The sequence below is a fragment of the Castor canadensis genome, chromosome 11, assembly GCF_047511655.1.
Source record: "Castor canadensis chromosome 11, mCasCan1.hap1v2, whole genome shotgun sequence".
Classification (NCBI taxonomy): Eukaryota; Metazoa; Chordata; class Mammalia; order Rodentia; family Castoridae; genus Castor; species Castor canadensis.
The window spans coordinates 110868787-110896617 of record NC_133396.1 but is presented as its reverse complement, the minus strand read 5'-3'; the positions used below and the strand labels follow the sequence as shown (position 1 = coordinate 110896617).

Below are 27831 nucleotides of genomic sequence, written 5' to 3'. Positions count from 1 at the left end.
ATTTTCACAGAGAAATTGAGATCAGAGAAGAAACTTTCTCAAGGTAATTGAGAACGCAGAGCTGACACCCATTACCACTATGGTACACTGCCTTCTCAGCAAGTACTGTGTCCATGCTAAGGAGAGAAAGGGGCAAAGTGGAAAGAGGAAAAATAGTTGTTGTGGATGTTGCAGATCCAGCTCTGAGCTTGACCTTAAGAATGACTTCCAACCTCAGGTTCCTCTGAGCTGCCTGCAGCATGATATGCCTGTGGAGGAGCCTGTGGGAGCTATGGTCACGTGTGTTCCTCCTTTTACTGACTTCTGTATCCAGGTAAGGAGATCTTGTCAGAACCAAGGAACAATACAGAATGAGTTTGAGTGGTGTTAGAACCATCATGATCCTCAAACCAGCGTAAGCCACTGTGTGTTTAAGGACCCCCACCTAAGCTGACTCAGAAATAGAATGAAGGCCAGGGCAGACATTAACCATGCAGAAACTCCTAAAAGAGTCAAGGAATTATAAACAGGTTAGTATTAGAAGGAACCTTGAGGATAACACAGAAGGTGACTGTGAGACGCGCATGAATTAAGATTTCCTGATGATCAATCAGGCTGAGCATCACTGACCACCATCCCTATCATGAGGCTAATACCTTCCTTGGTTCTGACACGATCTCATCATTTCAGTCATCTTTGCCTGACCTCTTGTCGGGCAGTCAGCAGAAAAAAAGCTAGGGAAAGGAACTCAAATGAGAATCTAAAATTCCCAGTGATAGAAATTACAGCAGCAAAATGTATACAACTTTTAATTGGACATAAATTTGAATTCCTTCATTGTAAAGCTGTTAATAAAATTCATCTTAAGCACAAAGGTCTCCATGTAAATTCAAGACATAGCAAGAATAGCTTAACTTTTCTTTTTTCTTTTTCTCTTTCTAGCAGCACTGGGCTTTGAAGTCAGGGCCTCCAGGCACTTTACCACCTGAGCCCCACCCCAACCCAGAGACTAGCTTAATTTCAAATCTCGGGTGTGCCGGTACACACCTGTAAACACAGCACTTGGGAAGTGGAGGCAAGAGAATCTCAAGTTCAAGGCCAGCCCTACAGAGTAAAACCTTCACCAAAAAAACAAACAAAAAAGATTACTTGCAAAGCTTGTCAAGTAAATTGTAAACTAAGATTTTCCTGTTGCTCAAACAGTATGTTCATTTGGCAAAAGAAAATTCCACTGGCTTTTGACAGGATGAGTCTTGCATTATTCAAGTTTTGAACCAAGTCTTCAGAAATTCATTCCACATATTAGCTGTGGCCTTCTCCACTCATCCTTAAGTTGTTTCTCAGAGTATGTGACACAAGGGCTCTGACACTAACACAGAACCCACAGAAGCTCTAACATGTGAAGACCTAACATGTAGGCACCAAATACAGATAATTCCAAAATCTATTAAACTACACACACACACCTGAGAACACTAAAACTCAACTTCTCCGGGCCCCACACCTCCAACCTGACTGAATCAGGCTTCAAGGAGAGGCAGCTGGAACTGTTTAATAAGAATCAGGTGCTTCTTACAATCAAGAAAGTGTCACAGAACCAGGACAAGGTCCTTACCTGGGAAGAGTGTTCTGTGGAGAGTGACCTGTAAAGGGCCACAGTGAGACTATGCAGCATTCAGTTTTTACCAAGTAAAAAGTAGTAATAGGTTGGGTAGGGTTGAGGCAAGGTTTGACTAAGATGACTGAATTCTGAAGGATAGAGGAGGTCCTTGAGCCCTGGGTCTCTCAGAAACCAACTATATTATGAGCCAGGGAATTCTTTGTTGTGGGGGACTGCCCAGTGTATTATAGGATGCTTGGCATTCCTGACCTCTGCCCATTAGATGCCAGTAGCACCCCTCCCACCTCGTACAATAAAAAATATCTTCTGGTATTCCCAAATGTCCCAGGGGAGTGGGTGCAGTCTAACTTAAAGTCGAGGGGATGGGTAGGTCAGAACTTAGGGGCAGACAGACAAAAGCGTATGAGTTTGTGGCATGCTTAAAGGTAAAAAGGTTAAAACACTAAGTAAACGAGAAAGGGGAGGGAGGGAGAGACTGAAGGGTTTCATCTGTGCACCTGCACTAACAAGCCCCCAGCTTATTAATTTGAGAAACAAGACTTGTGTCTGTAACAGTACAGAAGAGATAGGCAGCCCTGTTCCCATTTCCTTCCCTCATCCCCGGCCCTTCGCCAACGGTGGTCAAGCCATTTTCTCCGGTATTGGTTGCATCAAGACAGCAGGGACATCATGAAGCCTAAGCGTTTGCTCACAGCAACGCCGCTTAGCTACGTGACGCTGCTAGACTGATTTACAGAAAGGCTTACCTAGCTCTAAACGGAAACGAGTTTTGCCTAAGCAAAACCTAATTAATAGCGTATACAGCTCTTTCTCTGATAACTGAGGTGGCTCTGAAAAGAGCCTTTGGGGTTAAGGTAGTTGATCTGTCGCGCCTCTTGTGCACCCTTACTTCGAGCTGGTGTACTTGGTGACGGCCTTGGTGCCCTCGGACACGGCGTGCTTGGCCAGCTCCCCGGGCAGCAGCAGGCGCACGGCCGTCTGGATCTCCCGGGACGTGATGGTCGAGCGCTTGTTGTAATGCGCCAGGCGGGACGCCTCGCCGGCGATGCGCTCGAAGATGTCGTTGACGAAGGAGTTCATGATGCCCATGGCCTTGGACGAGATGCCGGTGTCGGGGTGCACCTGCTTTAGCACCTTGTACACGTACACCGAGTAGCTCTCCTTGCGGCTGCGCTTGCGCTTCTTCCCATCCTTCTTTTGCACTTTCGTAACAGCCTTTTTCGAACCCTTTTTGGGAGCAGGAGCAGATTTCGCTGGATCCGGCATTTTTCCACCGCTCGAAGAAGCAACCACAAACTAAAAAGGGAAGCGCCGATTCCAACAGAAGGGGCTGGTAACGCGCTACTTATAGAGCTTGTATGCAAATGAAGGCTCTCGCAGCAGTACGCTCCTTACTGGTTAATTTTCAATAATCGTCATAGAAGGGTGGAGCCCACGTAAATAGATACTGGTTGTGCTTCTTTAGTGGCCCTTAAAATGAAAGTCTCGTTAGCCAATCAGAATGCTTCATTTCTCATTAACCAGTAAGTTACGTAGAGATAGCGTCACCAATTTTTAATACATATGAAATAATGGTCGTACCCAGCAGCCCATACATTTAAAGACCGCCACCTCACCTTCCTTTGCACCTGTAATAGCGAATGCCCAGTTTAAATTCCAAGCAAACCAGGAAGTTTGCAATTTAAAAGGGACTTGCCTCCAGCCCTGAGCTCAGGAATTTACACATCTCAGTATTCTCTTGCCTGTTTCCCCTCATCTTAACTAGCATGTAAGTGCACTTAATCGTAACCGCCTAATACGTTCTCCCACACAACTAGCGTTTAGGATCGTGAGCTTTCCCAAGGCGCTTACAGCGGTGCATTTAACACCAACTTCAGCTTGCACAGCTGCTCTTAGTGAGAGCGTAGGTGGCTCTGAAAAGAGCCTTTAGGTCTACTACTTAAAAGAGTGCAATTTAAGCCCTCTCCCCGCGGATGCGGCGGGCCAGCTGGATGTCCTTGGGCATGATGGTCACACGCTTGGCGTGGATGGCGCACAGGTTCGTGTCCTCGAACAGGCCCACCAGGTAGGCCTCGCTCGCCTCCTGCAGCGCCATCACGGCCGAGCTCTGGAAACGCAGGTCGGTCTTGAAGTCCTGCGCGATCTCGCGCACCAGCCGCTGGAACGGCAGCTTGCGGATCAGCAGCTCGGTCGACTTCTGGTAGCGCCGGATCTCGCGCAGGGCCACGGTGCCCGGCCGGTAGCGGTGCGGCTTCTTCACGCCACCCGTGGCCGGCGCGCTCTTGCGAGCCGCCTTGGTGGCCAGCTGTTTGCGCGGGGCCTTGCCGCCGGTGGACTTGCGAGCGGTCTGCTTGGTGCGGGCCATATTTTCTCTAGTTTCAGTGAGAGACTGTGCGGTAGTTCTATTTATAGACGTATGCTCGTCTTGATTGGTCCAGAGAAGAGGACTTTCTAGGTTTGTGTTCTCATTGGATAGAATTCAATCCCATTTCCTGACCAGAAGATGGCTAAGCTAGCCTTGCCTTGTTCTTTCCCTCTTCCCCCTTCTTTTTCTGCAATTTATGGATCATGGATATATATATATTTTTTTAACGACCTTTTAAAGGAAAGATGCTTTAAATTGATATAACTTTGTAAAAGCAATTTATAGTGAGTGTTTTGCATACTTTATATCTTAGCAGGTTTCTTCTGAAAACAAACATGCTCTGTTTGTTTCATGTTTGTTTCAGTTTATTTGAAGTTACCTGTTACTATAACTCTTCTCCCATAGCTAACATCTATTTAGCGTCTGGCACAGTGTTCAGCACTGTAGATACTTTATATGATGAATGAAACATAACCAAACAACATGTAACGGAAGTAATAAAAAAATTACATTTACTTTTACCTGATTTTTAAACCTGACCAAAGCCCCATTTTATCTGCGTATGCTGAGCAACTTGGTACTTAGAGCCTCTGCCTTCCTTTTCCTGTCTGCCCCTACATGAAAGGCCAATTAGATCCTGCTGATGAAACTCTGCTATGTTAATGAAGGATAAGACCAGAAATATTAATTTGTCCTTTATATTATTTTTTTCCTTTACAATAGTAAATAATTTCTTAACAGGTAAATATCAAGCCAGATGATAAAGTTTCAAAGTAAATAAATTATTCATTGATTACTGGTTGCTAACATTTTCTTCAACTAAGATCAAATATTTTGTAATTCTTAAAAGTTTAATATTTTCTATGTTCTCCCCAACAGTGAAGATCCTGCCTTTAGCTATTTCATATGCCTTGAAGTATTCCTCAGGAAAGTGCATGTCAAAAGACAGTGGTTATGTAAAGAGTACTGATAATATGAAAGTTGTACTAGCTAATATAAAACTTTTAATTGCATGCTTGTTTCATTAATAAAAGCATTACATACAAACCTTATACTCAAACCTAAGAACAAAAGTAGTCCAAACACACTTAAAACTTTCCTTGATGGTGTTAGTACAAATTATCTTCTTCCTGCTGAAACCAAAATAAATAAAACTTATTTTAAGGGGGTTTCCTGAACGCTAAACACATGGAAAAACTTGTAAGCTTAATATCTTTATGGGTCCCTCATGGGCAGATGCAACCTCCTCTAAGGAAATCTAAAACGACATAAAAGTATAACTGTGTGAATAAATGTTATCCATTCCTTTGTTGGTTTTGTAATAACGCCTTACATACAGAGGGCACTACTCAGTGTTTAAAAATTCCACCTACACTATATTATTTAATACTGATTTTGTGAAATAGATGTTATTTTTATCACTATAAAGTGATAAGAAGCTAAGTCTCTGAGAACTTATAGCTTATTCTGTGTAGTAAGTTTTTAAAGTCTACATAATATTTTAAAGCAAAACAATGAAATTATAATGGTGAATTTCCTCTTTCATTAGGCTTACCATGTACATTTGAAGCATAGAAGCATCTTTGCCTCATGCAATCAAATAATCCAGTGTTTCTCAAACTTCTCTGATTAAACTTTCCCATCAGAATTTACCCTCCATAAGTTCTGGATGGCAGCTCACCCAGGTCTCTTCTTTGCAATATTCTTTCTTTATGATATGCACTTCTGACCATAATGTATGCATGTGTTCATTTAAATCAGAAAAAGTTCTCAAACTCTATTCAGGAATCTCCCATTAGCTGAGATTTCAATTTCTGCCATCAACCATGGTCAGGAAATATTAAGTGGAAAATTCCAGAAATGAACAAATCATAAGATTTTCACTGTATGGCCATTCTGAGTATTATGATGAAATCTCATGCTGTCCAATCTAGGACATGAATCATATCTCTTGTCCAGTATGTACACATGACCTACCCATTAGTCTTGGTAGCAGCTTCCATTAACAGATGAACTGTCAAAGGCATCACAGTGCTTGTGTTCAAGTAACCTTTCATTTTACACAATAATGGCCCCAAAGTGTAAACTTTTATTCTTTTTATTATTATTTATTGTTAATCTCTTATTATGCCAAACTTATAAATTAAATTTAGGAAAAATAAAAAATAAATAAATAAATAAATAAATAAATAAATAAATTAAATGTAGGAAAAAACAGTAGCTTATATAGGTTTAATATTATCAAAATACTAGTAGTTTAGTAACTACTAACTACTATTAGTTCAGTAGTCTCAGGTACCCACAAGAGATCTTGGAACATATCCTCTGAGGGTAAGAGGAAACTGCTATATTAAAATTTAGAATCCAAGAGTTACTGGATTTATTTTACTCTTATAACATTAAAGAATAAGAAAATTCCAAGACTATTCCCCTGGCTTAATTTTTTTTAAGCTTATAAGAATTTTTGCTTCTCAGAAAACAGGGATGTCAATTCAAATATTATCTCTAGGGCAACAAATTAAATAAGACAATCAATCAGAGTAGTAAACTTTCCAAGGTTATACATAACATTTCTCAGAATACAATAATTTCCAAGGTGTGGTTGTCTTAGAAATGTCTGTCTTTAATAACAGAATTCAGATCCAGATTCAATTTCACCTCCTCCCCACATCGACCACTACTACAATAGCTTTCCTATGAAAGTTCTCAATCTACCATTTTCTCAGAAGCAGATTTATGATACAGCAGAACCATAGCTTTTCTGAAGCTGTGGGGGAAAAGGAATATTTTGCCTCCAAAAATTTCTGAATTCCTTTAATCAGAAATTATAAGGGCCTGCAATTTAAAGAGAGAAAACTGGAATTTCATTAGTTATCAGGGGTAGGATGCTGTTGCGTGACAAACTTAAAATTTTCCATACAGGAGATAAGAAAGCAAAGTTTAAGGAATGAATTATTAGATATCTAGTGTTTTGTGTGTATTTATCTGTTTATTTTTTAATACAAAAGTAATGGACCAAGTTAAAGTAGATGTTACAGGAGGACAGTTTGTGTTAGGTTTTTGGCTTCAAGTGGCCCAGAATTATATATATTCCCAAGTAGGGCCATTTGAATTTTTGGTTTGTAGGTTGGTTAGGCCTTGTGCCTGATTTGGTTTCATCTTAAGTAATCAGCAGCCTAAACCAAACTGAAAAACCATAGGAGTTTGAGCTTCTGTTCTTACCCTACTATGAGATAAATTCACTCCTTCAATATCCCATCATGGATAAAGCTTAGCACCATTCTCCTTTCTACTAGTCTTTCATGGTTACTGCCTATACTCTACAGCTTAGAATTTACACAATTCCTGGCTTTATTATAAAACACATTCCGCTACAATTGAGTAACATATTTCACAAAATTCAAAGTAATATCAATATAAAGTGTTAGCTACATTTTGCAGAAGTGTTAAGGAGTATATATTTTAAGGAATGTATTTCTATATGAATTGTAGGGGGAAGAATAAATTTTTCTTCAAGCCCCCACAGATTCTTAATTGGAATTGACCACCATAACAAAAGATAGATCAAGGCAACTTTCTTTTTTATATGGCATTCTCCCAAGATGGGTGGTTACAATTTGGACTCTATGTGCCTAACTTAATAGGAGAACAGGAGAGGAAAGAAGGAACACTTGCAGAAACGCAAATGATTTTTTCTTTTGGAAAAATAAATAACCCTTAGAAGAACTGATGGCAGATATGATTAGTCCTGTGACAATGTCTATCTAGATGTGGTACCAATTTCTCAACTCTGAAAAAGAGAAAGAGTTGCCCCCACAGACTTACAACTAAGTAAAAAGGTTGAGTTCTTTGCGAGTTTTTACTTTTGGAAGGATCGTGGATTTCAGGAACTTAAATGCTTTCAGTTCCAAATGATTCTTATGCTCAAAGTGGCATGTTTGGGGTAGCACATCCTTCAAAAAGGAAGTGCCCAGACATTGCCTCTGATTCTGCCTAAGGTTCTGTCCCCTCTAACACCAAAAATGTCACTTCTGTCAGCCTTAGCTGTGGTTCTTCCATCTTGTTGCAATGTGGTTATGTCTTTCGTACTAGATTTAAAAGTACTCAAGTACAGAAGCTGTTCATTCCATTGAGTTTATACTAGACACTGAGCTGAATGTCAGTTTATCAAGAATAAATTAAAACCACTTCTAGTAAGGAACACATCAGGAGGTGGGAGTGGGTAAGATACAAAGAGAAATAAAATAAATGTGATAGTCTTTAAGCTGCTAAGCATCAGAAAAGAACAAGTGTGTTTCACTGGCCAGAAGCAGCTAAGGAAGAGGAAGAGGTGCTGTGTACTGGGTATTGGCTTGGGCACGTAGTCATGTAGATGCAGTCACAGAGGCACCATTCCGAGGACAGACAAGAAACCCAGGCTTATGGGGGGAGGGGAAGAAGTGAATACACACACACAGTCACACCTTGGAAATTTTTTAAAGTTTAAACATTTGATCTTTTGGAGATATTGAGCCTTGAGTTTAAAATGACTCCAGCTACCAGATGGGTCTCCATGTCTGGATCCTAGCGGTTTGGATAAAGACGCGAATCCACCTGCATATCTGAAGGAGCACTAACGCAGAGACCAAACAGGGCACATAAAGCTTTTTTTTAAATAGGCATTTTTCAGAAACACACCCCCCTTTCTGATGCAGAAACCAGAACATTTTCTCGTGGATTCTTCAATAGAGGGTTCTGGTAAAGTAATGAACAGGCTAACTGTGAAGAATCCAATTTCATAGGGCAATTTCTGGTGGCGACTCTCGATATGAAGTAGATGTCTTCTTGCAAAATCTACTTCAGCAAACGTTACTACCTCTCTGGGGAGGGGGCTCAAGGGAGGCAGTTTGGGCACCAAACCCTGGCTGCAAACAAGAGCAGATTTTAGAGGAAGTGCAAAAATGGATGTGCGTATCTCTGCCTCCTCTGTGTGGTGTACACTGCATTGAGCTTTGGACGATGGTGCGCTGGAATTCCATAACCTCCGTGAGAAGGATCTGACTTCTTCCTGAACTGAAATAGCGTGCTTAGTACCAACAAAACAGCCACTAGAGACAGAAATTACAGCGAACTTGCCCGCTCGCTCTCCTGCCCCTTCCGCACACACCCAGGCGCCGCCGATCTAGGGCCTGTCAAGCCAAACAATGATCGGGACACATCTGGCTGCAGTTTTAAGTAATTTCACCATGGGTGGGAATCCTCTGGTCGGGAAAGGATTAGATCCGGCGGTAGTGCTCTCTCCTTCCCAAATCTGAACCCCATTTTCTCTTCCGCTTAGCCTCGATTTAATGTCTTCCAGAGCCCACAGACTGAGGCAGAGACGTAAAGGCTGCGGAAACTGGTAGCTTCGTATTAGGATCCGAATTCTCCCAGGGACTATTAAAACTAAAAAATAAAGGCAAGAGTCTCAGGGTCCTGTAGGGGTACAGGAGAAAGAGAAGAAGAAAAAAAAGAAAGAAATGACGTAATGTTGAAAGCCGGGACTGTAGAGAAAACTTCCCGCCCGCGCGCTTTCAGTTCTCAATCTGGTCCGGGCCTCTTGTATATCAGCGGGCTGCCGCCAGCGCCGTGCCACACGCTGTCATCTGGCTGCACAGTCATGTCTGGGAGAGGAAAGGGTGGGAAAGGCCTAGGAAAGGGGGGTGCCAAGCGCCACCGGAAGGTTCTGAGAGACAACATCCAGGGCATCACCAAGCCCGCTATCCGGCGTCTCGCTCGGCGCGGGGGAGTCAAGCGCATCTCCGGCCTCATTTACGAAGAGACCCGCGGCGTGCTGAAGGTGTTCCTGGAGAACGTCATCCGGGACGCTGTCACCTACACCGAGCACGCCAAGCGCAAGACGGTCACCGCCATGGACGTGGTCTACGCGCTCAAGCGCCAGGGCCGCACCCTGTACGGCTTCGGAGGCTAAGCCGCCGGCGCCGCTCTGGCTTTGTTAGTTCCAAAGGCCCTTTTTAGGGCCAACCACGTGGTCATTGGAAGAGTTGACACTCTGGCTTCTGGGCCTGGCTGTGGAGGTAGGACTCGACTCAAACACAATGCAACAGAGTTGGGTTTCTATTCTGCGCTGATCTGTTCCTTAGGAACCTAGGTGTTTCAAGAGCAGCGAAATAATGTACAACGCTGGCTTCCCTGTAATCTCACTAATAGCATTTCAAAGGGAATTAATCTTGCTTCCTTGGTTTTAACAAAAGTGATGGATCCTCATTTGCTCAGCAAAGTAAAAAAAACCCTATGGAGACGTGGTCAAGAGACACCAGCTCTGCCAACCGATCTGTTTGGGGTTCGTCAGTTAACGTTTTCTGGCTTCATTTTTCACCACTATACAAGAAGCAGGGAACCAGATTTCTTAAACGGCACTGTTCACATTAGACATTGTTTTGGGACATGTGCTCTGCTCACATCTGACAAAGGTGAGAGCTCACCACTTAAAACTAAAGGATAGGTTACTTAATCAGAGATATATTGTTGGTAAGTTCTCTAATATTTCTGGAGATTTTATCTGGACAGTCCGTGAGCAGTATTCCTGGCTTCCTGTGTTCAATAGGCAAGGACCTTTCACTGGTGGCAACGCAAGGGGTCAGATGAAGAGACGTTTTAATGTTCTATAGAAACTGAGCAAACTGTAGCATCAACTTATTGGAAGCAAGCCTTCCAATAAAACAAAAAATCCAGGTGTGTGACTTGTATTTGTTAGGGCCTGTTGCAGTTTAGAATGAGAGACCTGTAGGAACATGCCTACCATTGATAAAGAAAATGCAATTTAGTTTTGACAAGGGAACAGCAAATTATTCCAGATCAGCACAACAATACAGTAAACCATTCTCTATAGCACTCTGTGCTTTACAGGTGATTCTGATACACTTTAGTATAACAACCATGATCTAAGTAACAGTTTTTCTTTAAATGAAACAAGAGTATTTAGAATCTAAAAGTATGTTGTCCCAGTTAGCTTACAAAAATGTTAAATTTTGCTTTTTTCCATGGAAAAGAAAGCAGGTGGATGATCCTAATAAATTTTATTTTATTTAGAAAAAATTTAGGAGGAAAAAGGTAAAGTAGTCTTACTTTCTCAAAGCACTTGGAGCAAACATAAAACACATATGAATGAAAAAGGTAGTTACCTTGTTTTACTAAATATTGCTTTGTATGTTTAATAGTACAGAATAGAATTTTGTAATCAATGGATATGGTTCTTTTTCTTCCTAAATTTATCCAAGATCCAGGCTTTACACCATTACACAGCTTTTTATACTTCTTTTTAAAGTGACTTTAATATTCATCTTTGCTCCCACCTTTCCAATCTCACAAGTATTATTATATGGTACGGGTTATCATCTGTTAGCTATGCCCGGCCTCTAAATATTGCCAAATTATAGAATCTGTAGTTAGGCATCTTTTTGCACCAATAAATGCTTTTTTCTCTTAGCTCTAACAACAAGGAATATAATGCTATTTTTAACCACCCAAAACAGTGAGGAAAAAAATCTATTTTTCTCTCTTTGGTTTGCTAACAAAATAATTTCCTTCCCATTTCCACCTCTAAGAGCTCTCCATGAGCCAGCCACTGGCTGTAAGCAGAATGTTACTAGTACATGTAAATATGGATGTATAGAGAATTATTAGGAAAAATTTAAGAATGCTTTATAAGCTTTTTGGGTTTTATTTTCTTCTTTGAATACTTCTGAATTGTTTGAATTTCTTAAAATAAGAATGAAGTTTCTCAAAAAAAAAATCAGATGATAGTCTAGACCACCTAATCCAGTTCTTACTTGCTCTATAATCACTGGGGGAGAGAAGAAGTTACTATAGCCAGAATTTAGACAGCAAAGGAGGCAGTAGGTAAAGATGGGATATGAACAGGTTATCAGGGTCAGACTTTTCAGGATTAGAGAAGAAATAAAGCCATTATAAAGACCAAAGAGCCTCAGCGCACTTGGCTGTTATAATATGTTAAATGTATTGTTTAAGAATATTTAAGCCAGGCATAGTGGCTCATGTCTGTAATTTCAACTACTTGGGAGGCCTGAAAACAAGAGACCTAGCCTACAAATTGCTACCTAAAAATAGCACTGAGTGCTGAAGAGGGCTGAAGGGGTGGCTCAAGCAGTAGAGGCCCTGAGTTCAAAGCGCAGTACCACCAAAAAAAAAAAAAAAAAAAAAAAAACTATTCTCAGAACACACCAAAAAGTAAATATTAACCCATTTTACAAAGGAAGAAACTGATGTATGTGCTGTTTAAATAACTTGGCATTCTCTAACACACAAAGATGCTCCTGAATTGAACTAAAATATTTGTCTTAAAGATTTGCAGATCAAACATAATCTGAGTATCTATTAATAAACTTGTGATATGTATTTAATAGAACCATGGAATACTAGTGCTGCAAAGAACCTAAGAAATTATTGGCTCCAATTTTCTCATATTTTTCTTCTGGTTTCAGGATAAAAATTCTTAACTTCCTGTTGCCATCAGATCCCTAAGTGGCACGGATGTTTATTTGCCAGGAACCTGTCCTTGGAGTCACCTCTTATGCCATTGCCAGTTGCCACTTCTTGACCTGAAGTGAATTCTAGGAATGCCTCCTCCGGGGCCAGCGCCTGTCCCTACGAAGGTGATATACTCCATCTTCCTCCCAGGCACTCAGGCTTAGAGACTCAGAATCATCCTTGATTACTTTTTGCCTCAACAGCCCCTTTCTGTCCTTTCCCCCATCTGGGTTCAGACAAGCTTCTATGTGCAATAGTCAACAGTTTCCTTCCTGCATTCTGCTCCGGCTAGTACCCTGTTCTTATTCTTAGTCCTTCTCATCTGCCATTGCCCCGAGGCGCAGACTTGTACTCCTTCCTGTACAGGGTCCTTCCAGATTTTTTTGCACTCCCTTTCACTTATTTTTTTTTTTTGGGAGGGGGGGGCGGGTAATGGGGTTCGAACTCAGAGCCTCACACTTACTAGGCAGGTGCTCTACCATTTGAGCCACTTCAGCCCTTTTTTGTGTTGGGTATTTTTGAGATAGTGTCTCATGAACTATTCATCTGGGCTGGCCTTGAACCATAGCCCTCCTGATCTCTGCCTCCTGAGTGGCTAGGATTACAGGTGTGAGCCACTGGCTTCACTTATTATCATTCTTCATACTCAGCTTTGATGGAGTTACCACCCACTTAAAGCACCATCCCCTATTGTTTTTCTTTTCTTGTTCTCTTTCAGCCTTATTTCCGGATCTTTTCCCATACTCCCCCCAAAAATTCTAAATTTAAAGTATTTTTTGTTTCTGTGTATAATTATAAAATATATCAATGTACTTTATTTCAATGTCATTTCATTGGTTACCTTTCCTTCAGAACTGTGTTTTTAAGACCCGCCTTTGAAGACTGAGGATGTGGCTTAAATGGTAGAGTACCTATCTACTAAGCACAACGTCTTAGTTCAAACCCCAGTCCCAACAAAGAGCAAAACAAAACAAAAACACTTGTCTTTGTTGTTAGGTGCTGCTACAGTTTGAATGTAGTCCCCTCCCCACCAGGGGAAATTCATATATTGAAACTTGACAGCCAACGTGGTGGTATTAATAAGTAGGGGCTTCACTAGTGATTAAGTCATGAGAGCAGAGCCTTCATGAATACCATTAGTGGGTTGCAGGGTTGCAGCCTATCAATCTAGAAGACAGGAAGCAGTATCTTTTTTTTCGTAAGATGGAATAGGATTGAAAATATCAAGATGTATCCAAGTAAAAAATATATCATTTTGTACAACTTGTTTCACTTGGAGTGTATAAATATACAGTAGGTAGTAATATAAAATGTGTAACTTGCTGTAATCTGTAGTAACAGAAATCAAAGCTATTGCTGACTTCACGGTATACTGCATGTACAGTTTTCTGAAACAAGGACTCTAAATATAAAAAGAAAAACAAAACACAAGACTCAGGATTAAGTTCCATCTCTGCCATATTTTGGCTGCATGATTCTCTTCTCTACCTTACCAGGTTTACTTTCTTCATCTATTCAATAGATGGGTATAGCCTTCCTTCTGCCCAGAACCATGATGAAATCAAGTGAGAGGAGGTGAGTGAATGATGATTTATAAGCCACCTAGGAACCCAGGTATCCTTATGTCTGAGCCACAGTCTAGAAGCTGGTCCTATATCTAAAATTATTCACCAAGTCACACGGCATAGTGGTTGATACCTATAAATCCAGCTGCTCAGGAGGCAGTGACAAGAGGATTGCAAGTTCAAGGCCAGCCCAAAGATATTAGCAACATCCATCTGAAAAACAAAACTTAAAAAAAAAGGCCTATAACTGTAGCTCAAATGGTGACATGCTTGCCTTTTTGTTTTATCATTCTCTTTCTTTCAATACCATGACTTTAATTGGAATTTATATCAGTTAATATTGATGTCATTAATATTAATATCATCACTGTTAAGGATGCCATCAGTACCTATTTGTTGCCACATGTGAGGCCCTGTTCTAAGTATTTTGTGTGAACTACAATTATCTCTTTATCCTCACAGCAATCCTGTGTGGGTACAATAAGGAAACTCAGATCCAAGTCTCTTCTCCTTGGAGCCTTTTTCTGGTTAAAGGTCAGGAGTTTGGCCCTATCCACCAAGGCACCTCAGGCGGTAATTCACAGCCTCAAGGTCCTCAAACTTGTTTCCCATCCCCTTTCTCTCTGCCATCTGTCCTTCCCTCCTCTCCCTGCCTCTCTTTAGATATACTCTTGATCACAACCCAACCTCCTACTACATCCCACAGAAATCCTCTCAGCAGGGCTGAATGCCATATCTTTAGAAGCAGGTACCCCTCCCTAGATCATCTACCTTAGAAATAGACTGTGGGTGCTGGTCAGGGCATACCCAGTGAACTCTTCTCAGTTACTATTACCAGAAGCAGATTAAAGCTGCAACTGAGGTCATTTGCAAGGGCAAGAGGCAGGGGCTCTCTTGATCTGAGTTCTCCCACCCCTCCAGTCCTGCTCTTGGTCTATGACTGGAAGGACCTCAAGAGATGGATCATTTTGTGCCAGTTCCCTCACTCAAGGCAAAGAGTAGATCAGGTGAATTAGGTCCCTTGACAGCCATTTCTTGACTACCTGTGGTATGCCAGGCACTGCTTGGGTGCCAATCCCACAGAGATGAACCAGGACAATCCTCATCCTGAGGAATGTTAGTGGCCTAATGCTGAAGCTAGGAAATGGGAAGAGGTGTTGGGAACAGGAGAGGGCACAAAGAGAAGAGCCAAAGGGATGAACGAAAGAGTAGAAAATGAAGAGAAGACTTATAATGTGGAATGTTTAAGAATGAGCAGGGCTTTTCAAAGTTACAAAGCGGCAGGGGCAGGGCAGGGGGTGTGTGTGGAGACATTTTAGACAGAATGGAATTTGTCAAAACATCGTGTACTTGAGAGTTGCAGGTATTCTACAGGGCTAGAACATAGTTATTCAGCTGAAAGAGCAACTGAAACCTGAGGAGGCTCTAGGAAACACTAGAGACTAGATGTTTACCAAGATAATTTTTATTTTTTTAAATTAATAACTATGAAGTAATAAAAAGTAACTGAATGCTTATTCTGGACCAGACAATGTGTTACTGTATAGGAAATGTCACTTTTACTTTTTTCCAATAAAAAGTATAAGCAACTTACTATTGTCACAGTTTTACAAATGGGAACAGTGAGGCCGATAGAAATCTGCTTCCTAAAATCATGTGGACAAGGCAAGGGTTTAAACTTGGGTTATCTAACTCCAGAGTCCTCCCTAGTTCTTCAGCTCTTCTGCTCTGGTCTGCTTTGCAAAGGGAGGTATGTTTCCTTCTCCAGGGAATGGGAAAGTGTTGGAAAATTTTAAACATGAGACTGGCAGGCTCAAAAAAAAAAAAATGCAGTTTTAAAAAGATAGCTTTAAAAAGATAGCTTGGTACGGCAAAGACACCAGGCTGAATATTTAATGAGCTAGACCATTAGTGAGGATGTTAGTTAAGGCAAGGGTCAAGGACGGATAGAAAGTGATACAATTGGGAAGTACTTGAACATTTGGTGACTCATGAGTTAGTTCTGGACAAAGGACAAGAGGAAGGAACTTCTGAACAGATGAGAGGAACGAAGGTATCTTTTCCTTAAAATGGGGAATATGGAAGGGAGCAAATAACTTTGGGAACAAGATGATGTGTGTAGTTTTGGAAATAAGGTGAATTTGAAGTGCTAGGCACTTCATCCATCCTAAAAGAGCTGTCCAGTAAGCTGTTAGAAATATTGATGTAGCACTCAGAATAAGGTCCCAGTAGATGATGCCAACTTGGAAACACTTAGGAAAGGGGCAGAACATATGGAAAAGGTAAAGGGGTAGGAATGTGGAATGCAGGACATGAAGTATCTCACTTGAGGTACAGGGAGAAAAGATGGAAAATGCTAGCAAGGAGAAACCAAATATATTGATAGGGAAGAGATGAACATGAAAAACTAAGATAGGACCTGGAAAGGGATAAGGACAACCATGAGAGTGAAATCAAAGGACCAAGGAAGCAAAGGTGTGCCAATAGGGTCATATTTTACCACGTGGTTCCATACACACACACACACACACACACACACACACACACACACACACACACACACACACACACACACACATTCCTACCCTAAGGCAGAATAAAAGTTTTTCACTTCTTAAGAATCCTATATTCAAAGTAGATTTTTCTTGCCACCAAACTAACTGGTCAGAAGCTTCTTAGAGAAAGATTACTTATTTACCTTCCTTTCATTGTTCTTTAACTCTCAGCTGACGGTAGAGAATGGTTTAAATACAGAAAATTATTAAATGTTAAAGCACTTTAAATTACTGGACTGGAGGTGTGGCTCTAGTGGCATAGTGCCTGCTTTACAAGTTAAATGACTATCTTGTAGCAATGGACTCACTTTATGTTGTTTTTCCAAATAGGAAGATTTCTTGAAAGACTCCTGAGTGCAAGCATTCAGTGAACAGTGTTATTCTCCAGTGGATATCAACAATGTAATTCTCTTGAGTGAGTTTTGCTTTGAGATCCACTCAGGGAGACTTCTTGGGGTTTAGAGGCACCAATGGTGAGTTAAACGAATACAGCTTGAGGGCAAAGAGAGGACACTGAAGACTGGCATGGATATCCCCCAAGCATGGACTGTCCGCTGAGCTTCTCCTGAGATGCTGTGTAAAACTGGTGCCCTACCAGCTTAATCACTACTTTGAAGTCAGGAGTACACACCCTGCCTGTATCGTAGGCATGAGTAGCGAATTAGGCAGAGACTAAGACGCATGCTCTACAACTTCTGAGAATCTGGGACAGCTATGCCGCAATTCCTCCCAGGAAACAGTGCCTACTCAATGTTGCTCTCTTCGCCAAACGTCAGAACAGGCAAAATAGCATTACGATTCCCATTCTTCACTCTCAATGTGCAAAAAATTTCAAACCTCGCGCCACAGCACGCGCCGCTCACCGAGCCTGCAAAGGCCACGGCAGCTCTGGAGTAATTGGGAGCAGGTGCCCAGCGTCTCTTAGTGACCAAGTTCACTCTCCCCACTTGGCCCTATCCGGAAGGAGTAGTGGGAGGGCAGTCCAACGCTAACATCTGAGAGCCCAACCTGGAAGGGGCACTGGGCCACAGCAGTACAAGAGGTGCGATAGCAAAGATGAAAACTCAACTCTGGCATTACACAGGTAGCCCCAAGTTAGCAACCCACATTAAATCTTATGGGAAAAAACAGACTGGGATGGGGGGCAAGGTTAACACTCCTAACAATAGGCTATTCGGAGCCCCACAATAACTTGTGACTATATGTCCCTTTGAGTCCCCACCCTTCTCGCTGGAGCGGGTACAAAGCTAGAGGACGTGAGGCACAGCCCTTTCACGTGCCGGCGTAGGTGGCTCTGAAAAGAGCCGTTGGATGCGATTGGAACGTCGAGGCGAGCACGAACGCAGTTAAGCCCTCTCCCCGCGGATGCGGCGGGCCAGCTGGATGTCCTTGGGCATGATGGTCACGCGCTTGGCGTGGATGGCGCACAGGTTCGTGTCCTCGAACAGGCCCACCAGGTAGGCCTCGCTCGCCTCCTGCAGCGCCATCACGGCCGAGCTCTGGAAACGCAGGTCGGTCTTGAAGTCCTGCGCGATCTCGCGCACCAGCCGCTGGAACGGCAGCTTGCGGATCAGCAGCTCGGTCGACTTCTGGTAGCGCCGGATCTCGCGCAGGGCCACGGTGCCCGGCCGGTAGCGGTGCGGCTTCTTCACGCCACCCGTGGCCGGCGCGCTCTTACGAGCCGCCTTGGTGGCCAGCTGCTTGCGCGGGGCCTTGCCGCCGGTGGACTTGCGAGCGGTCTGCTTGGTGCGGGCCATAGCAAAACAAAACCACCTACTCAGCGGCGACGCTGTGCGAGCAGAAACAGCGCCCGTCCGCCGCAGCAGGCTTTATAGGCACCGTCTTTTCGCGATTGGGCGGAAAAAGGAATTGAAAGTCGCGCGCTGGGCGTCCATTGGCTGTGACGTCGCACGGCCCCGCGCCAATGATTGGCTCCGGATGACTCCCGCCAGCCCCGCCCCCACGAACCTCACTTCCTACTTTCCACTTCGCCTGCACTTTTCCTACCTTGTTTGCGTGTTTCTTCCTGGGTGGGAGCCATCCTGAGCTGCTGCCTAGTTTGATCAGTCTTCTTCGGCCCTTGACTACAGGTCACCAGCGAAGCAGTATTCCTACTACAAGGCGTACTTTGCAGCACAGCGTAAGGGGATGGCGGGGGTGGGGCACACACCAATCGCCGCTGCGGAGCGCTTTAATGCCCCACCGAGTTTACTGAAGCTAAGATCCAGGCCGGCAGCCTCCCTAAAAATGCGCGTCTCTGCCGGCAGAGGCGACGGCGATCCTAATTTTAACCTTCCCTTCTCCCCCGACCCCGAACCTCGTCCTCAGCATCGGGTAAAGTCATAAGCAAAGGAGTAGAACGAAGGGTCACCGGGCACTCAGCAGGCTCTGCACAGGACGTCCCCCGGGGTGCCTGTGGCGCCGAGTGTCCACCATCCAGCTGATCCGCGGTGCTGGACAGCTGCGGTGCTGGGTCGCCGACAGTCGCCCCCAACCCCAAAGCGCTTTCAGAGTTCTGCGCCCGAGGAGGAGGGAGCGAACAGACCTCACTCCCGCACCCCCGGGCTGGGTGCTTTCTACTGGGGAAGACACAAGAGCGGGAGCCGTGACAACTCTCAGTGTGAGACAGTGGGTGGCTCTGAAAAGAGCCTTTGATTTCGCTGGCGCCCTCGAGACGCGGGCTGGGCAGGAGGCGTCCACGCAGCAGCCTCACTTGCCCTTTGCCTTGTGGTGGCTCTCCGTCTTCTTAGGGAGCAGCACGGCCTGGATGTTGGGCAGAACGCCGCCCTGCGCGATGGTCACCTTCCCCAGCAGCTTGTTCAGCTCCTCGTCGTTGCGGATGGCCAGCTGCAGGTGGCGAGGGATGATGCGCGTCTTCTTGTTGTCGCGGGCCGCGTTGCCCGCCAGCTCCAGGATTTCCGCCGTCAGGTACTCCAGCACCGCCGCCATGTACACGGGCGCGCCGGCCCCCACGCGCTCCGCGTAGTTGCCCTTGCGCAGCAGGCGGTGCACGCGCCCCACCGGGAACTGAAGGCCGGCGCGCGACGAGCGCGACTTGGCCTTCGCGCGGGCCTTGCCTCCTTGCTTGCCACGGCCAGACATCACGCCGACGTTAGACACTACAAGATCCCGCTCCACCACCGGGAAATCGCCGCTGCGAGGCCCGCGCCACCCTTTTATAGGAAGACCCGGGATTGGCCACCGAGCGCTCTCATTGGCCCAAACGTACCTTCGTGCGGGTGACCAATAGGATCCCTCGGCCACCATCCGCTCATTTACATAACCTCCGTTTCCCCTCGCGCCGGCGCCGCTCAAAACTCGCGAATCACAACGCCGCGCCACCCAAACCCTAATTTGCGTGCGGCCTGTATAAGTAGCCGGTCGTTTCCCGTGCGCCCCTGTGCTCGCCTCCTACCTGTCTTTCCCGCTGCTCTTGGCCGCTTGTGTTGCCCTCGCTATGCCTGAACCGGCCAAGTCCGCTCCGGCTCCCAAGAAGGGCTCCAAGAAGGCCGTCACCAAGGCGCAGAAGAAGGACGGCAAGAAGCGCAAGCGCAGCCGCAAGGAGAGCTACTCCATCTACGTGTACAAGGTGCTGAAGCAGGTGCACCCCGACACCGGCATCTCGTCCAAGGCCATGGGCATCATGAACTCCTTCGTCAACGACATCTTCGAGCGCATCGCCGGCGAGGCGTCCCGCCTGGCGCATTACAACAAGCGCTCGACCATCACGTCCCGGGAGATCCAGACGGCCGTGCGCCTGCTGCTGCCCGGCGAGCTGGCCAAGCACGCCGTGTCCGAGGGCACCAAGGCCGTCACCAAGTACACCAGCTCCAAATGAGTCCCGCCTGCACTTGGCACCCTAAAGGCTCTTTTCAGAGCCACCCACCTTCTCAGTGAAGATGCTGTCCTTCCTTAGTCCCACCTGTTTCATGCTTTTCCTGTCACTTGCACTCCCCAGTCCTGAGTCACTGATCCCCTCACTTCTTTCTTTTGCCCAGAATTGTTTGTGACTCTGAAATATAAAATCAGGTTCATTTATTACCTTCCTCATTTGGTATTCTGTGTGTTTTTTACGTAAATATGTAAAATAAGGGTGGAAGATAATTTTCTCATCAGAATAAAACTTAACCAGTTCTAAGTGAGTCCTGCACTTGCACTCTGGCCCTTTATCTCTACTTTTCAGAGCCACCATCTTCTCAGTGTAAAGCTGTCCTATCACAGCCTATCCAGACAACCGTATCCAGACAAAAAGTAGACTAGCCTCAAAGGTGCTGGAGATATAGGTAGTGGAGGGACCTTAGGGCACCATAAGTATGGTGTGGTTTGAGGCTTTCGCTTTGCTTCTGTTCATAAAATGTGCTCCCAGACACATTGTTAGTGAAATTTTTATGATAAGCTTGCTGAAACTGAATGAAACAAGTCCTAACAATCTAGTGTTACTCATTGATAAAACAGTGGTGAGACTTTTTTTGGCCATTATTCTGGTGTGTACTAAAAAGAACAGTTGAATTTTACTACAAATTTCTTGAACGTATCTTCACAAGCACTCCATTTAGGTGGGTATTCCTCGGTGAGAGAGATGGAAGTTTGACTTTGATACCTGAAAATTATCTGACAAAATGTTTGAGTCATTTTTTCCTCCTATTTGAAATAGTATAAAATCTACTTAATACATGGTAAGAGTTTTCCCCCGAGAATTATCACTCATTAAGTTTAAGGGTTAGTTCCACTCACTGTCAACAACATAAACTCAGAACCTCCAGTTGGGAATTCTTGAGAAAGTGGCCAAATATGGCTGGAGGGCAGTCGATTGGTTTCATTTTGAGTGCTTTGGAGACTTTGGGCCTGTTTTTGGGAGGAATTGAAATAATAACCTCAAATCTTAAATAAAAACTGGTTGCTTTAGGAATCATTGTTCCTTTGCTGACCATAATAGAAACAAGGAAACCAGTTAGGAAATTGTCGTGGTGTTGGCATGGAAAGTGAGTTAAAGTCTGGTCTCCAAGTGAGCAGAATTAGCATTGCCTAAGGGTTTTTTTCTTTTTTTTTAAAGTAAGATTTCTGCTGAGTGCTGGTGGCTTGCACCTGTAATCCTAGCTACTCAGGATGCAGAGATCAGGAGGATCACTGTTGGAAGCCAATCTCAGACAAATAGTTCTTGAAACCCTATCTCAAAAACCCATCACAAAAAAAGTGCTGGTGGAGTGGCTCAAGGTGAAGGCCCTGAGGTCAAACCCTAGTACTGAAAAAAAAACAGAAAGATTTCTTTGGTCTCAGTTAATGTGTGTTAAAGTGTCTGGGTGATACAGATGTATGCCAAAGCTGATTTATCCTCTATATTGTTTTGAACTGCAATGTGTGATGTAAAATTAGAAATTAAGATTGGAATAAAAGAACCTGCTTGCTAATGGCTTAGTGAAGAAGCTGTCCTTCAGGTATCAAGTGACATCAGAAGTACTTGGTGAATAATGCCAACGAAATTGATGTAACTTGTGGATTTATTTCAACAAATTCTGACATTGTAGAAAGACACAAGCATGTCCATCTATGTTTCTGACTTAGGTTGCTCATGACAGAGACAAGAATGATTATAGGCAAGATGCAGAGGAAAGCACATTGCCAGGGAATCAGGACATGGATTTTACCTGACCTTAGAATCCTGCTGTAGCTTTCAGACTTCCAAGTAAGCTAGTTTGCCTGACATAATTATCTTGCTTACTTTGAATCTTGAAATATTTTAGGAAAATAACAGTTCCCCACAATAAAAGAAAAAATGATGCTACAACTTTTATATTGAAAGGTCTCACAGAAGTCAAATAGGGTTGAAAATAACAAATTGAAGTGCTCTGAGTAACTATCTGGGCCAAACCTCTAAAAGTTAAAATCACTCTAAGTGTTAAAACTAGGGCCAAAGATTAATATTAACACCATAGAAAGTTTCAGACTAAAGAACAGTAAATCTGAAACTTGAAAATTTTAAAGTAAAAATGTAATTCTCTTAAAAATTTAAGCAGTTGCATTAGTTTCCCAGGGCTGCCATAACAAAGGACCACAAAGTAGATGGCATAAAACAATAGATGTTTGTTTTCTCATGTTCTAGAGGCTAGAGGTCTGAGAGGACCATGTTTCCTCCAAAGTCAGTAAGGGAACAGCCTTATTTGTCTTTCAGTGTCAGTAGCCCCAGGTGTTCCTTGGTTTTCTGCAGCATAACTCCAGTTTCTCTTCAGCTCTTTTCAGTCTTCTTCCTTTTACTCTGCCTTCTTATCAGGATACTGTCATTGGGAGGGTATTTGGAAAAGGGGTATCTCCCAATAGAAGAGAAAAACTCTACTTGATTTTCCATGCCCACTGTGATCCCCGAGGAACTTAAAGTAATGACAAAATGAATTTTGAAGTAATCCACAAAGGAGGCACGCAAAATAGCATAGCAGGCCAGCAGAGATTTATTTAGCATAGGAAGAGCAGAGCAATGTGAAAGGAAAGAGGGAGAAAAATAAGCTAGCAGGGTGACAAGTGTGACTGAAGGTGGGAGCAAGGGAACTCAGTGGATGGTTTTCATGCCAGGGTATTTATGTCCTCTAACTGGGCTGAGCTTCCTTTTCAGAACTGGTCACCTGGAATTATGGTTACCTAGTATCTTCCCAGTTATCCTGTTTTGGTATCAAAACATCACTCAACCTAGACACAAAGGGTCTGAGCTGGCCTTACAGCAAAAGGTTTTGTGACATGGGGGGTATGTGACCTTTATGGTCCTTTTTAGAAATTCTTCTTGGTCACAGATTTGCAAAAACCAACATTTTATATTTTCAGACCTAATTACTGCTCTAGGGCAGTGTACCTTATTAACATCTAAGAGAGAGGGAGAGTGGTGGAAAGAATGCAGGTCTGTTCATTCTTGAACAGTTGTTTTAATTCCTTGAGGTTCTAGTGATTTTTCAGCCTTATTTCCTGGTTATGTCTTAGCTCCTGAAAGACCCAGCTTAGTTTTTGATATATGTTCTAATTTCCCTGTCACCTTGCCCTAGCTATTCTGCTTCAATACCAGTCATATTGGATTGGGTCCCCCCATAATGACCTCATTTTAACTTTATTACATCTGCCAAAACCCTAATTTCAAATAAAACAAAATTCTAAAGCATTGTGGGTTAGACTTAAACCAATCTTTTGTGGAGATAAAGTTCAACCCTGTTGTACTCAACAACTGGGTTAGTTGAATAATGGCCCCCAAATATGTCCAAATCCTAATCCTCAAAAACCTGTGAATATTGCCTCGTATGACTAAAGAGATTTAGCAGATGTGATTCTCAGATTGAGAGATTATGCTGGATTATTTTCTGGGTAAGCCCCAAATGTAATCACAGAGTCCTCATAAGACAGATGCAAAGTCAAGGGAGGAAGGAAGTAATGGAAGCAGAGAGAGTTTTGAAAATGACAATGCTAGTTTTGAAGATGGCGTAAGCCAAGAAATATCCCTTTAAAACCCTGCAAAAGTAATGGAACTAGGTTCTCCACCTCAGCTCTGGAGGGAGCACAGCACTGATTTCTACCTAGTGAAACTAATTTTGGATTTCTGACCTCCAATACTGAACAAGAAGAAATGTTTGTTTTAAGCCGTCATGATTGTAGTGATTTGTTACAGCAGTCATAGGAAACTATTATAATACAACAGTTATGTAGGCTTTGTTTTGAATTGGAGAAATTTGAGATTAGATTCTGTATTAGTTAATATTGAATCAATATTAAATATTGAATTAATATTAAATATTGAATTAATATTAAATATTAAATATAAATCAATATTAAATACCATTTAATAATGGTATTGCAGTTTGTTGGAGAATATCCCTTCTAAGAGAGATATGCCAGAGTATTTAGGGAGAAGTAACAACATATTTACAGGTTATTTTCACATGGTTCAGAGCTTGTGGTGTGCATGCTTGTGCACGTGTATAAAGAGTGAAACAAAGCAAATCAGCAGATAGAAACGATTGGTGAATCCATAGGAGGTTATAGTCAAATACTGAGACCAAAGCTGAGGAATTCCTAGGAAAAATAATATACCTGGACATGTTATGGAGATTCTGAATGCTTCCAGAAAGAAAGGGTAGATATGTACCCAAGGTCCAGAATCAGACTAAACCAGATCTCATAAAAATCTAACCCCTTTCTTTTTCGTGAATTCTAGATTCTCATATCCCCAACTTCTTATTTGATATTTCTACCTGGAGACCTAATAAGAGTCTCAAAACTTTGTTCAAAACAGCACTTTTGGTTTTCCTTTTCCAAACCTGTTCTTCACTCTTATCAGTAAATGGCTAAATAGTAAACCCTGAGGGAAGGGGTAGCCTGAGTGTGGTCATGACCCTCCTGTTTCCCAACCCAGACCCCATTCCCAGTGAGGGCATGGGCCTGATACAGTGGCAAGTGCCACTTGCCTGGCCTGGCTTATTCCAAGTGCCCAGTCCAAAAATCTGCAATTAATCTTTGATTCCTTAATTTGTCATAGCCTACACTCCACTAATTTTGTTAATTTTAACCCCTTCCATCTCTCTTGTGGACTTTTAAAATTTTTTTATCGATTTTAAAATTTACTTATATGTGTATACATTATTTGGGCCACCTCTCCTCCCCACCCCCCTTTCCAGGCAGAACCTGTTCCGCCCTCTTGTTCTCCAGTTTTGTTGAAAACATAAGAGGTTATAAGAAAGTCATAGCATTTTTGATAGTTTGAGGTAAAGATAGCTATACAGAAAGATTCCTAGCATTGCTTCCATGCACATGTGTATTACAACCCACATTGGTTCATCTCTACCAGACCTCTTCATCACTTCCCAGTCACCTTCCCACAGTGGCCTCTGTCTGTTTAAGATTACTACATTTGCTCATCTACAGTGAGCACATAGATCACATTCAAGTTTTAGGTTTCCTTCCCTTCCCCTATTCCTCCTGTGAGCATTCTCCCCTTAGCGTGTGAGCCATATCCAATAATATTACTGCATTTGTGTTAGGTTTATAATGCGCATATGAGTGAGGACATATGATTTTTGGTCTTTTGATCCTGGCTAAGTTCACTTACGATGATGTTCTCCAGTTCCATCAATTTACATGCGAATGACAAAATTTCATTCTTCTTTGTAGTTGAATAAAATTCCATTGTGTATAAATACCACATTCATGGTATCTTGGCTGTTTCCATAGCTTGGCTATTGTGACTAGTCCTACAATAAACATGGGTGTGCAGGTGCCTTTGTAATAACCTGAGTTGCATTTCTTTTGGTATATCCCTAGGAGTAGGATTGCTCGATCATATTGGCAGATCTATGTTTCGTTTTTTAAGAAGCCTCCATGTTGTTTTCCAAAGTGGTTGTACTAGCTTACATTCCCTCCAGCAATGTATGAGGGTTCCTTTTTTCCCTGCATCCTCACCAGCATTTGTTGGTGGTGGTGTTCTTGGTCTTAATGTGGTTTTGATTTGCATTTCCTTTATGGCCAGGGATGGTGAGCATTTTTCCATGTGTTTTTTGGCCATTTGGACTTCTTCCTTTGAAAAAGTTCTGTTTAGTTCAGTTGCCCACTTCTTCATTGGTTCATTGATTTTTGGAGTTTTTTGAGCTCCCTGTATATTCTGGTTATCATTCCCTTGTCTCATGTGTAGCTAGCAAAGATTTCCTCCCATTCTATGGGTTCTCTCCTGGACTTTTACTGCAGCCCCTTCAATATTCTCCCTGCCTCTATGTTTACTCTTCTATGGTCCATTTTTCAACATAACCTTGAGGTTTTTTTTTAAACATAAGTCACGTTATTATTCCAGTCCAAAAGCACTCTGTCTCAGTTTGAATGAAAGACAAAATCTGTGCAGTATACTATGGGGCTCCTCAATGGCCAGGTAATCTGAGCCCCAGTTTCCTACAACTCTCAGATCTCATTTCCTACAAATCTCTCCCTGTTCACTGTACTTCAGCCACAGTGACAGTACCCCACCCCTAACCCTTGCTTGTTTCTGAACTCACCTTGTGCCTGCCTTAGGTAGGGCCTTTGTGCTTGCTGTTTTCTGTTCTTAGAATACTCTTCCCTAAGATATCCTTACAGCTCACTATCTCAATCAGGTCTCTTCTCAAAGCTGTCATCCCACTCTACTTCATATGCTCTACTTCCTAGCACATACCCCTCTCTGATTAGTATACACTCATCCACCAACTACAATGTAGCTCTATGGCAGGGACTTGTTCTGCTCTACTGCTGTATCCTCAGCATATTTTACAGCAGTGAGCAGTGTTCTTTCCCCTACTGTGGGAAATGATCTGCACAAAATACTCATAGTGCAGCCCAAATAGCATGTAAGTTTTGCTTTCATGCCTGTAAGTATGAATGTTAGTGAGAAAAGGAAACTAGTAGTAATGGATAATATGATTACATGGAGTTAGTCTTTCCCTCTTTTTCAAGATGATCTGTTTTTTTCTTTCCTATCCATGTTGTGTCCCCAAAGCCAAATGTTAGCCAGTCTCCTCTATGCATAATTAGGGTTTTGTTTTTAATTAAAATCCTATGGGTCCCTCTTAAAGTTATACACCTACCCGGTCAACTCAAACTCTTCCATTGTCTTTCCTCCCCACTCCCATGTCCATGATTTAATTGATAACTTCGGGTGCCAGCAATTTGCCTCATTGCTCATGACACCCACACGAGAAATGCACAAAGTCAGGGAAGCCTTTTTTTTTTCTTCTTTTTTGCAATAAAATAAGGTGGGTTTTGCACAATAATTAGGAAATAAGTTATCTGGTTTTAATTAGGTGGGACAGACAGGAAGTGTGTCACATTGGAAGATATTTATGTTTTTATGTAGATATGTAAGAGATACATAGGGCACTTATATGTGGTGCCTTGAATTAATAAGGGATTAGAGGAACCTGATTTTATATTTAGGGTTACAAACAACTCTGCAGAAAGATGAAAGGGGGGGTAGTGGTGCAAATCTGGGGTGTTGACTGTAAAGTATAAGCAGGTTCTCACTATGGAATAGAGCAATTACTTAGCTAAATATACCAGTGGTAATCAAACATATGAATCACCCAATGTGTTCCGTGGGCTGTTCATCTTGGCTTCAAGTCCCCAGTGACTTGGGTTCAGGGGAACTACGTGGTGTTTAAGGAATATGTAATGTATCACTTATGTGTGTGTGAGCATGTTTGTGTGTGTCAAGAAATCCAGCTTCTGATG

At 42.9% G+C, this 27831-nt stretch overlaps 6 protein-coding genes across 6 annotated transcripts; 2 read left to right on the top strand and 4 right to left on the bottom strand.

Moving 5' to 3' along the window:
- Positions 1-2416: 2416 nt before the first annotated feature.
- Positions 2417-2934, bottom strand: LOC141410427 (histone H2B type 2-F). Its single transcript, XM_074048232.1, has one exon. It carries the CDS (start codon positions 2864-2866, stop codon positions 2486-2488), a length of 381 nt encoding a protein of 126 aa, XP_073904333.1. The 5' UTR covers positions 2867-2934; the 3' UTR covers positions 2417-2485.
- A 569-nt stretch (positions 2935-3503) lies between these two features.
- On the bottom strand, positions 3504-3987 carry LOC109676951 (histone H3). Its single transcript, XM_020153149.2, has one exon. The coding sequence runs from the start codon at positions 3963-3965 to the stop codon at positions 3555-3557; it is 411 nt and encodes a 136-aa protein (XP_020008738.2). The 5' UTR covers positions 3966-3987; the 3' UTR covers positions 3504-3554.
- Positions 3988-9568: 5581 nt separating this feature from the next.
- Positions 9569-9971, top strand: H4c14 (H4 clustered histone 14). Its single transcript, XM_020153484.2, has one exon. The coding sequence runs from the start codon at positions 9604-9606 to the stop codon at positions 9913-9915; it is 312 nt and encodes a 103-aa protein (XP_020009073.1). The 5' UTR covers positions 9569-9603; the 3' UTR covers positions 9916-9971.
- A 7920-nt stretch (positions 9972-17891) lies between these two features.
- LOC141413928 (histone H3) lies at positions 17892-19107 on the bottom strand. Its single transcript, XM_074048231.1, has one exon. It carries the CDS (start codon positions 18369-18371, stop codon positions 17961-17963), a length of 411 nt encoding a protein of 136 aa, XP_073904332.1. The 5' UTR covers positions 18372-19107; the 3' UTR covers positions 17892-17960.
- A 136-nt stretch (positions 19108-19243) lies between these two features.
- LOC109677244 (histone H2A type 2-A) lies at positions 19244-19896 on the bottom strand. Its single transcript, XM_020153335.2, has one exon. It carries the CDS (start codon positions 19879-19881, stop codon positions 19324-19326), a length of 558 nt encoding a protein of 185 aa, XP_020008924.2. The 5' UTR covers positions 19882-19896; the 3' UTR covers positions 19244-19323.
- A 29-nt stretch (positions 19897-19925) lies between these two features.
- On the top strand, positions 19926-20660 carry LOC109677496 (histone H2B type 2-E). The gene has a single exon (XM_020153448.2). The coding sequence runs from the start codon at positions 20072-20074 to the stop codon at positions 20450-20452; it is 381 nt and encodes a 126-aa protein (XP_020009037.1). The 5' UTR covers positions 19926-20071; the 3' UTR covers positions 20453-20660.
- Positions 20661-27831: the final 7171 nt, after the last annotated feature.

Bases quoted from the DNA above. Each gene is read 5' to 3' on its own strand.
- LOC141410427 (XM_074048232.1), bottom strand. From the start codon at position 2,866: ATGCCGGATCCAGCGAAATCTGCTCCTGCTCCCAAAAAGGGTTCGAAA.
- LOC109676951 (XM_020153149.2), bottom strand. From the start codon at position 3,965: ATGGCCCGCACCAAGCAGACCGCTCGCAAGTCCACCGGCGGCAAGGCC.
- H4c14 (XM_020153484.2), top strand. From the start codon at position 9,604: ATGTCTGGGAGAGGAAAGGGTGGGAAAGGCCTAGGAAAGGGGGGTGCC.
- LOC141413928 (XM_074048231.1), bottom strand. From the start codon at position 18,371: ATGGCCCGCACCAAGCAGACCGCTCGCAAGTCCACCGGCGGCAAGGCC.
- LOC109677244 (XM_020153335.2), bottom strand. From the start codon at position 19,881: ATGGTGGCCGAGGGATCCTATTGGTCACCCGCACGAAGGTACGTTTGG.
- LOC109677496 (XM_020153448.2), top strand. From the start codon at position 20,072: ATGCCTGAACCGGCCAAGTCCGCTCCGGCTCCCAAGAAGGGCTCCAAG.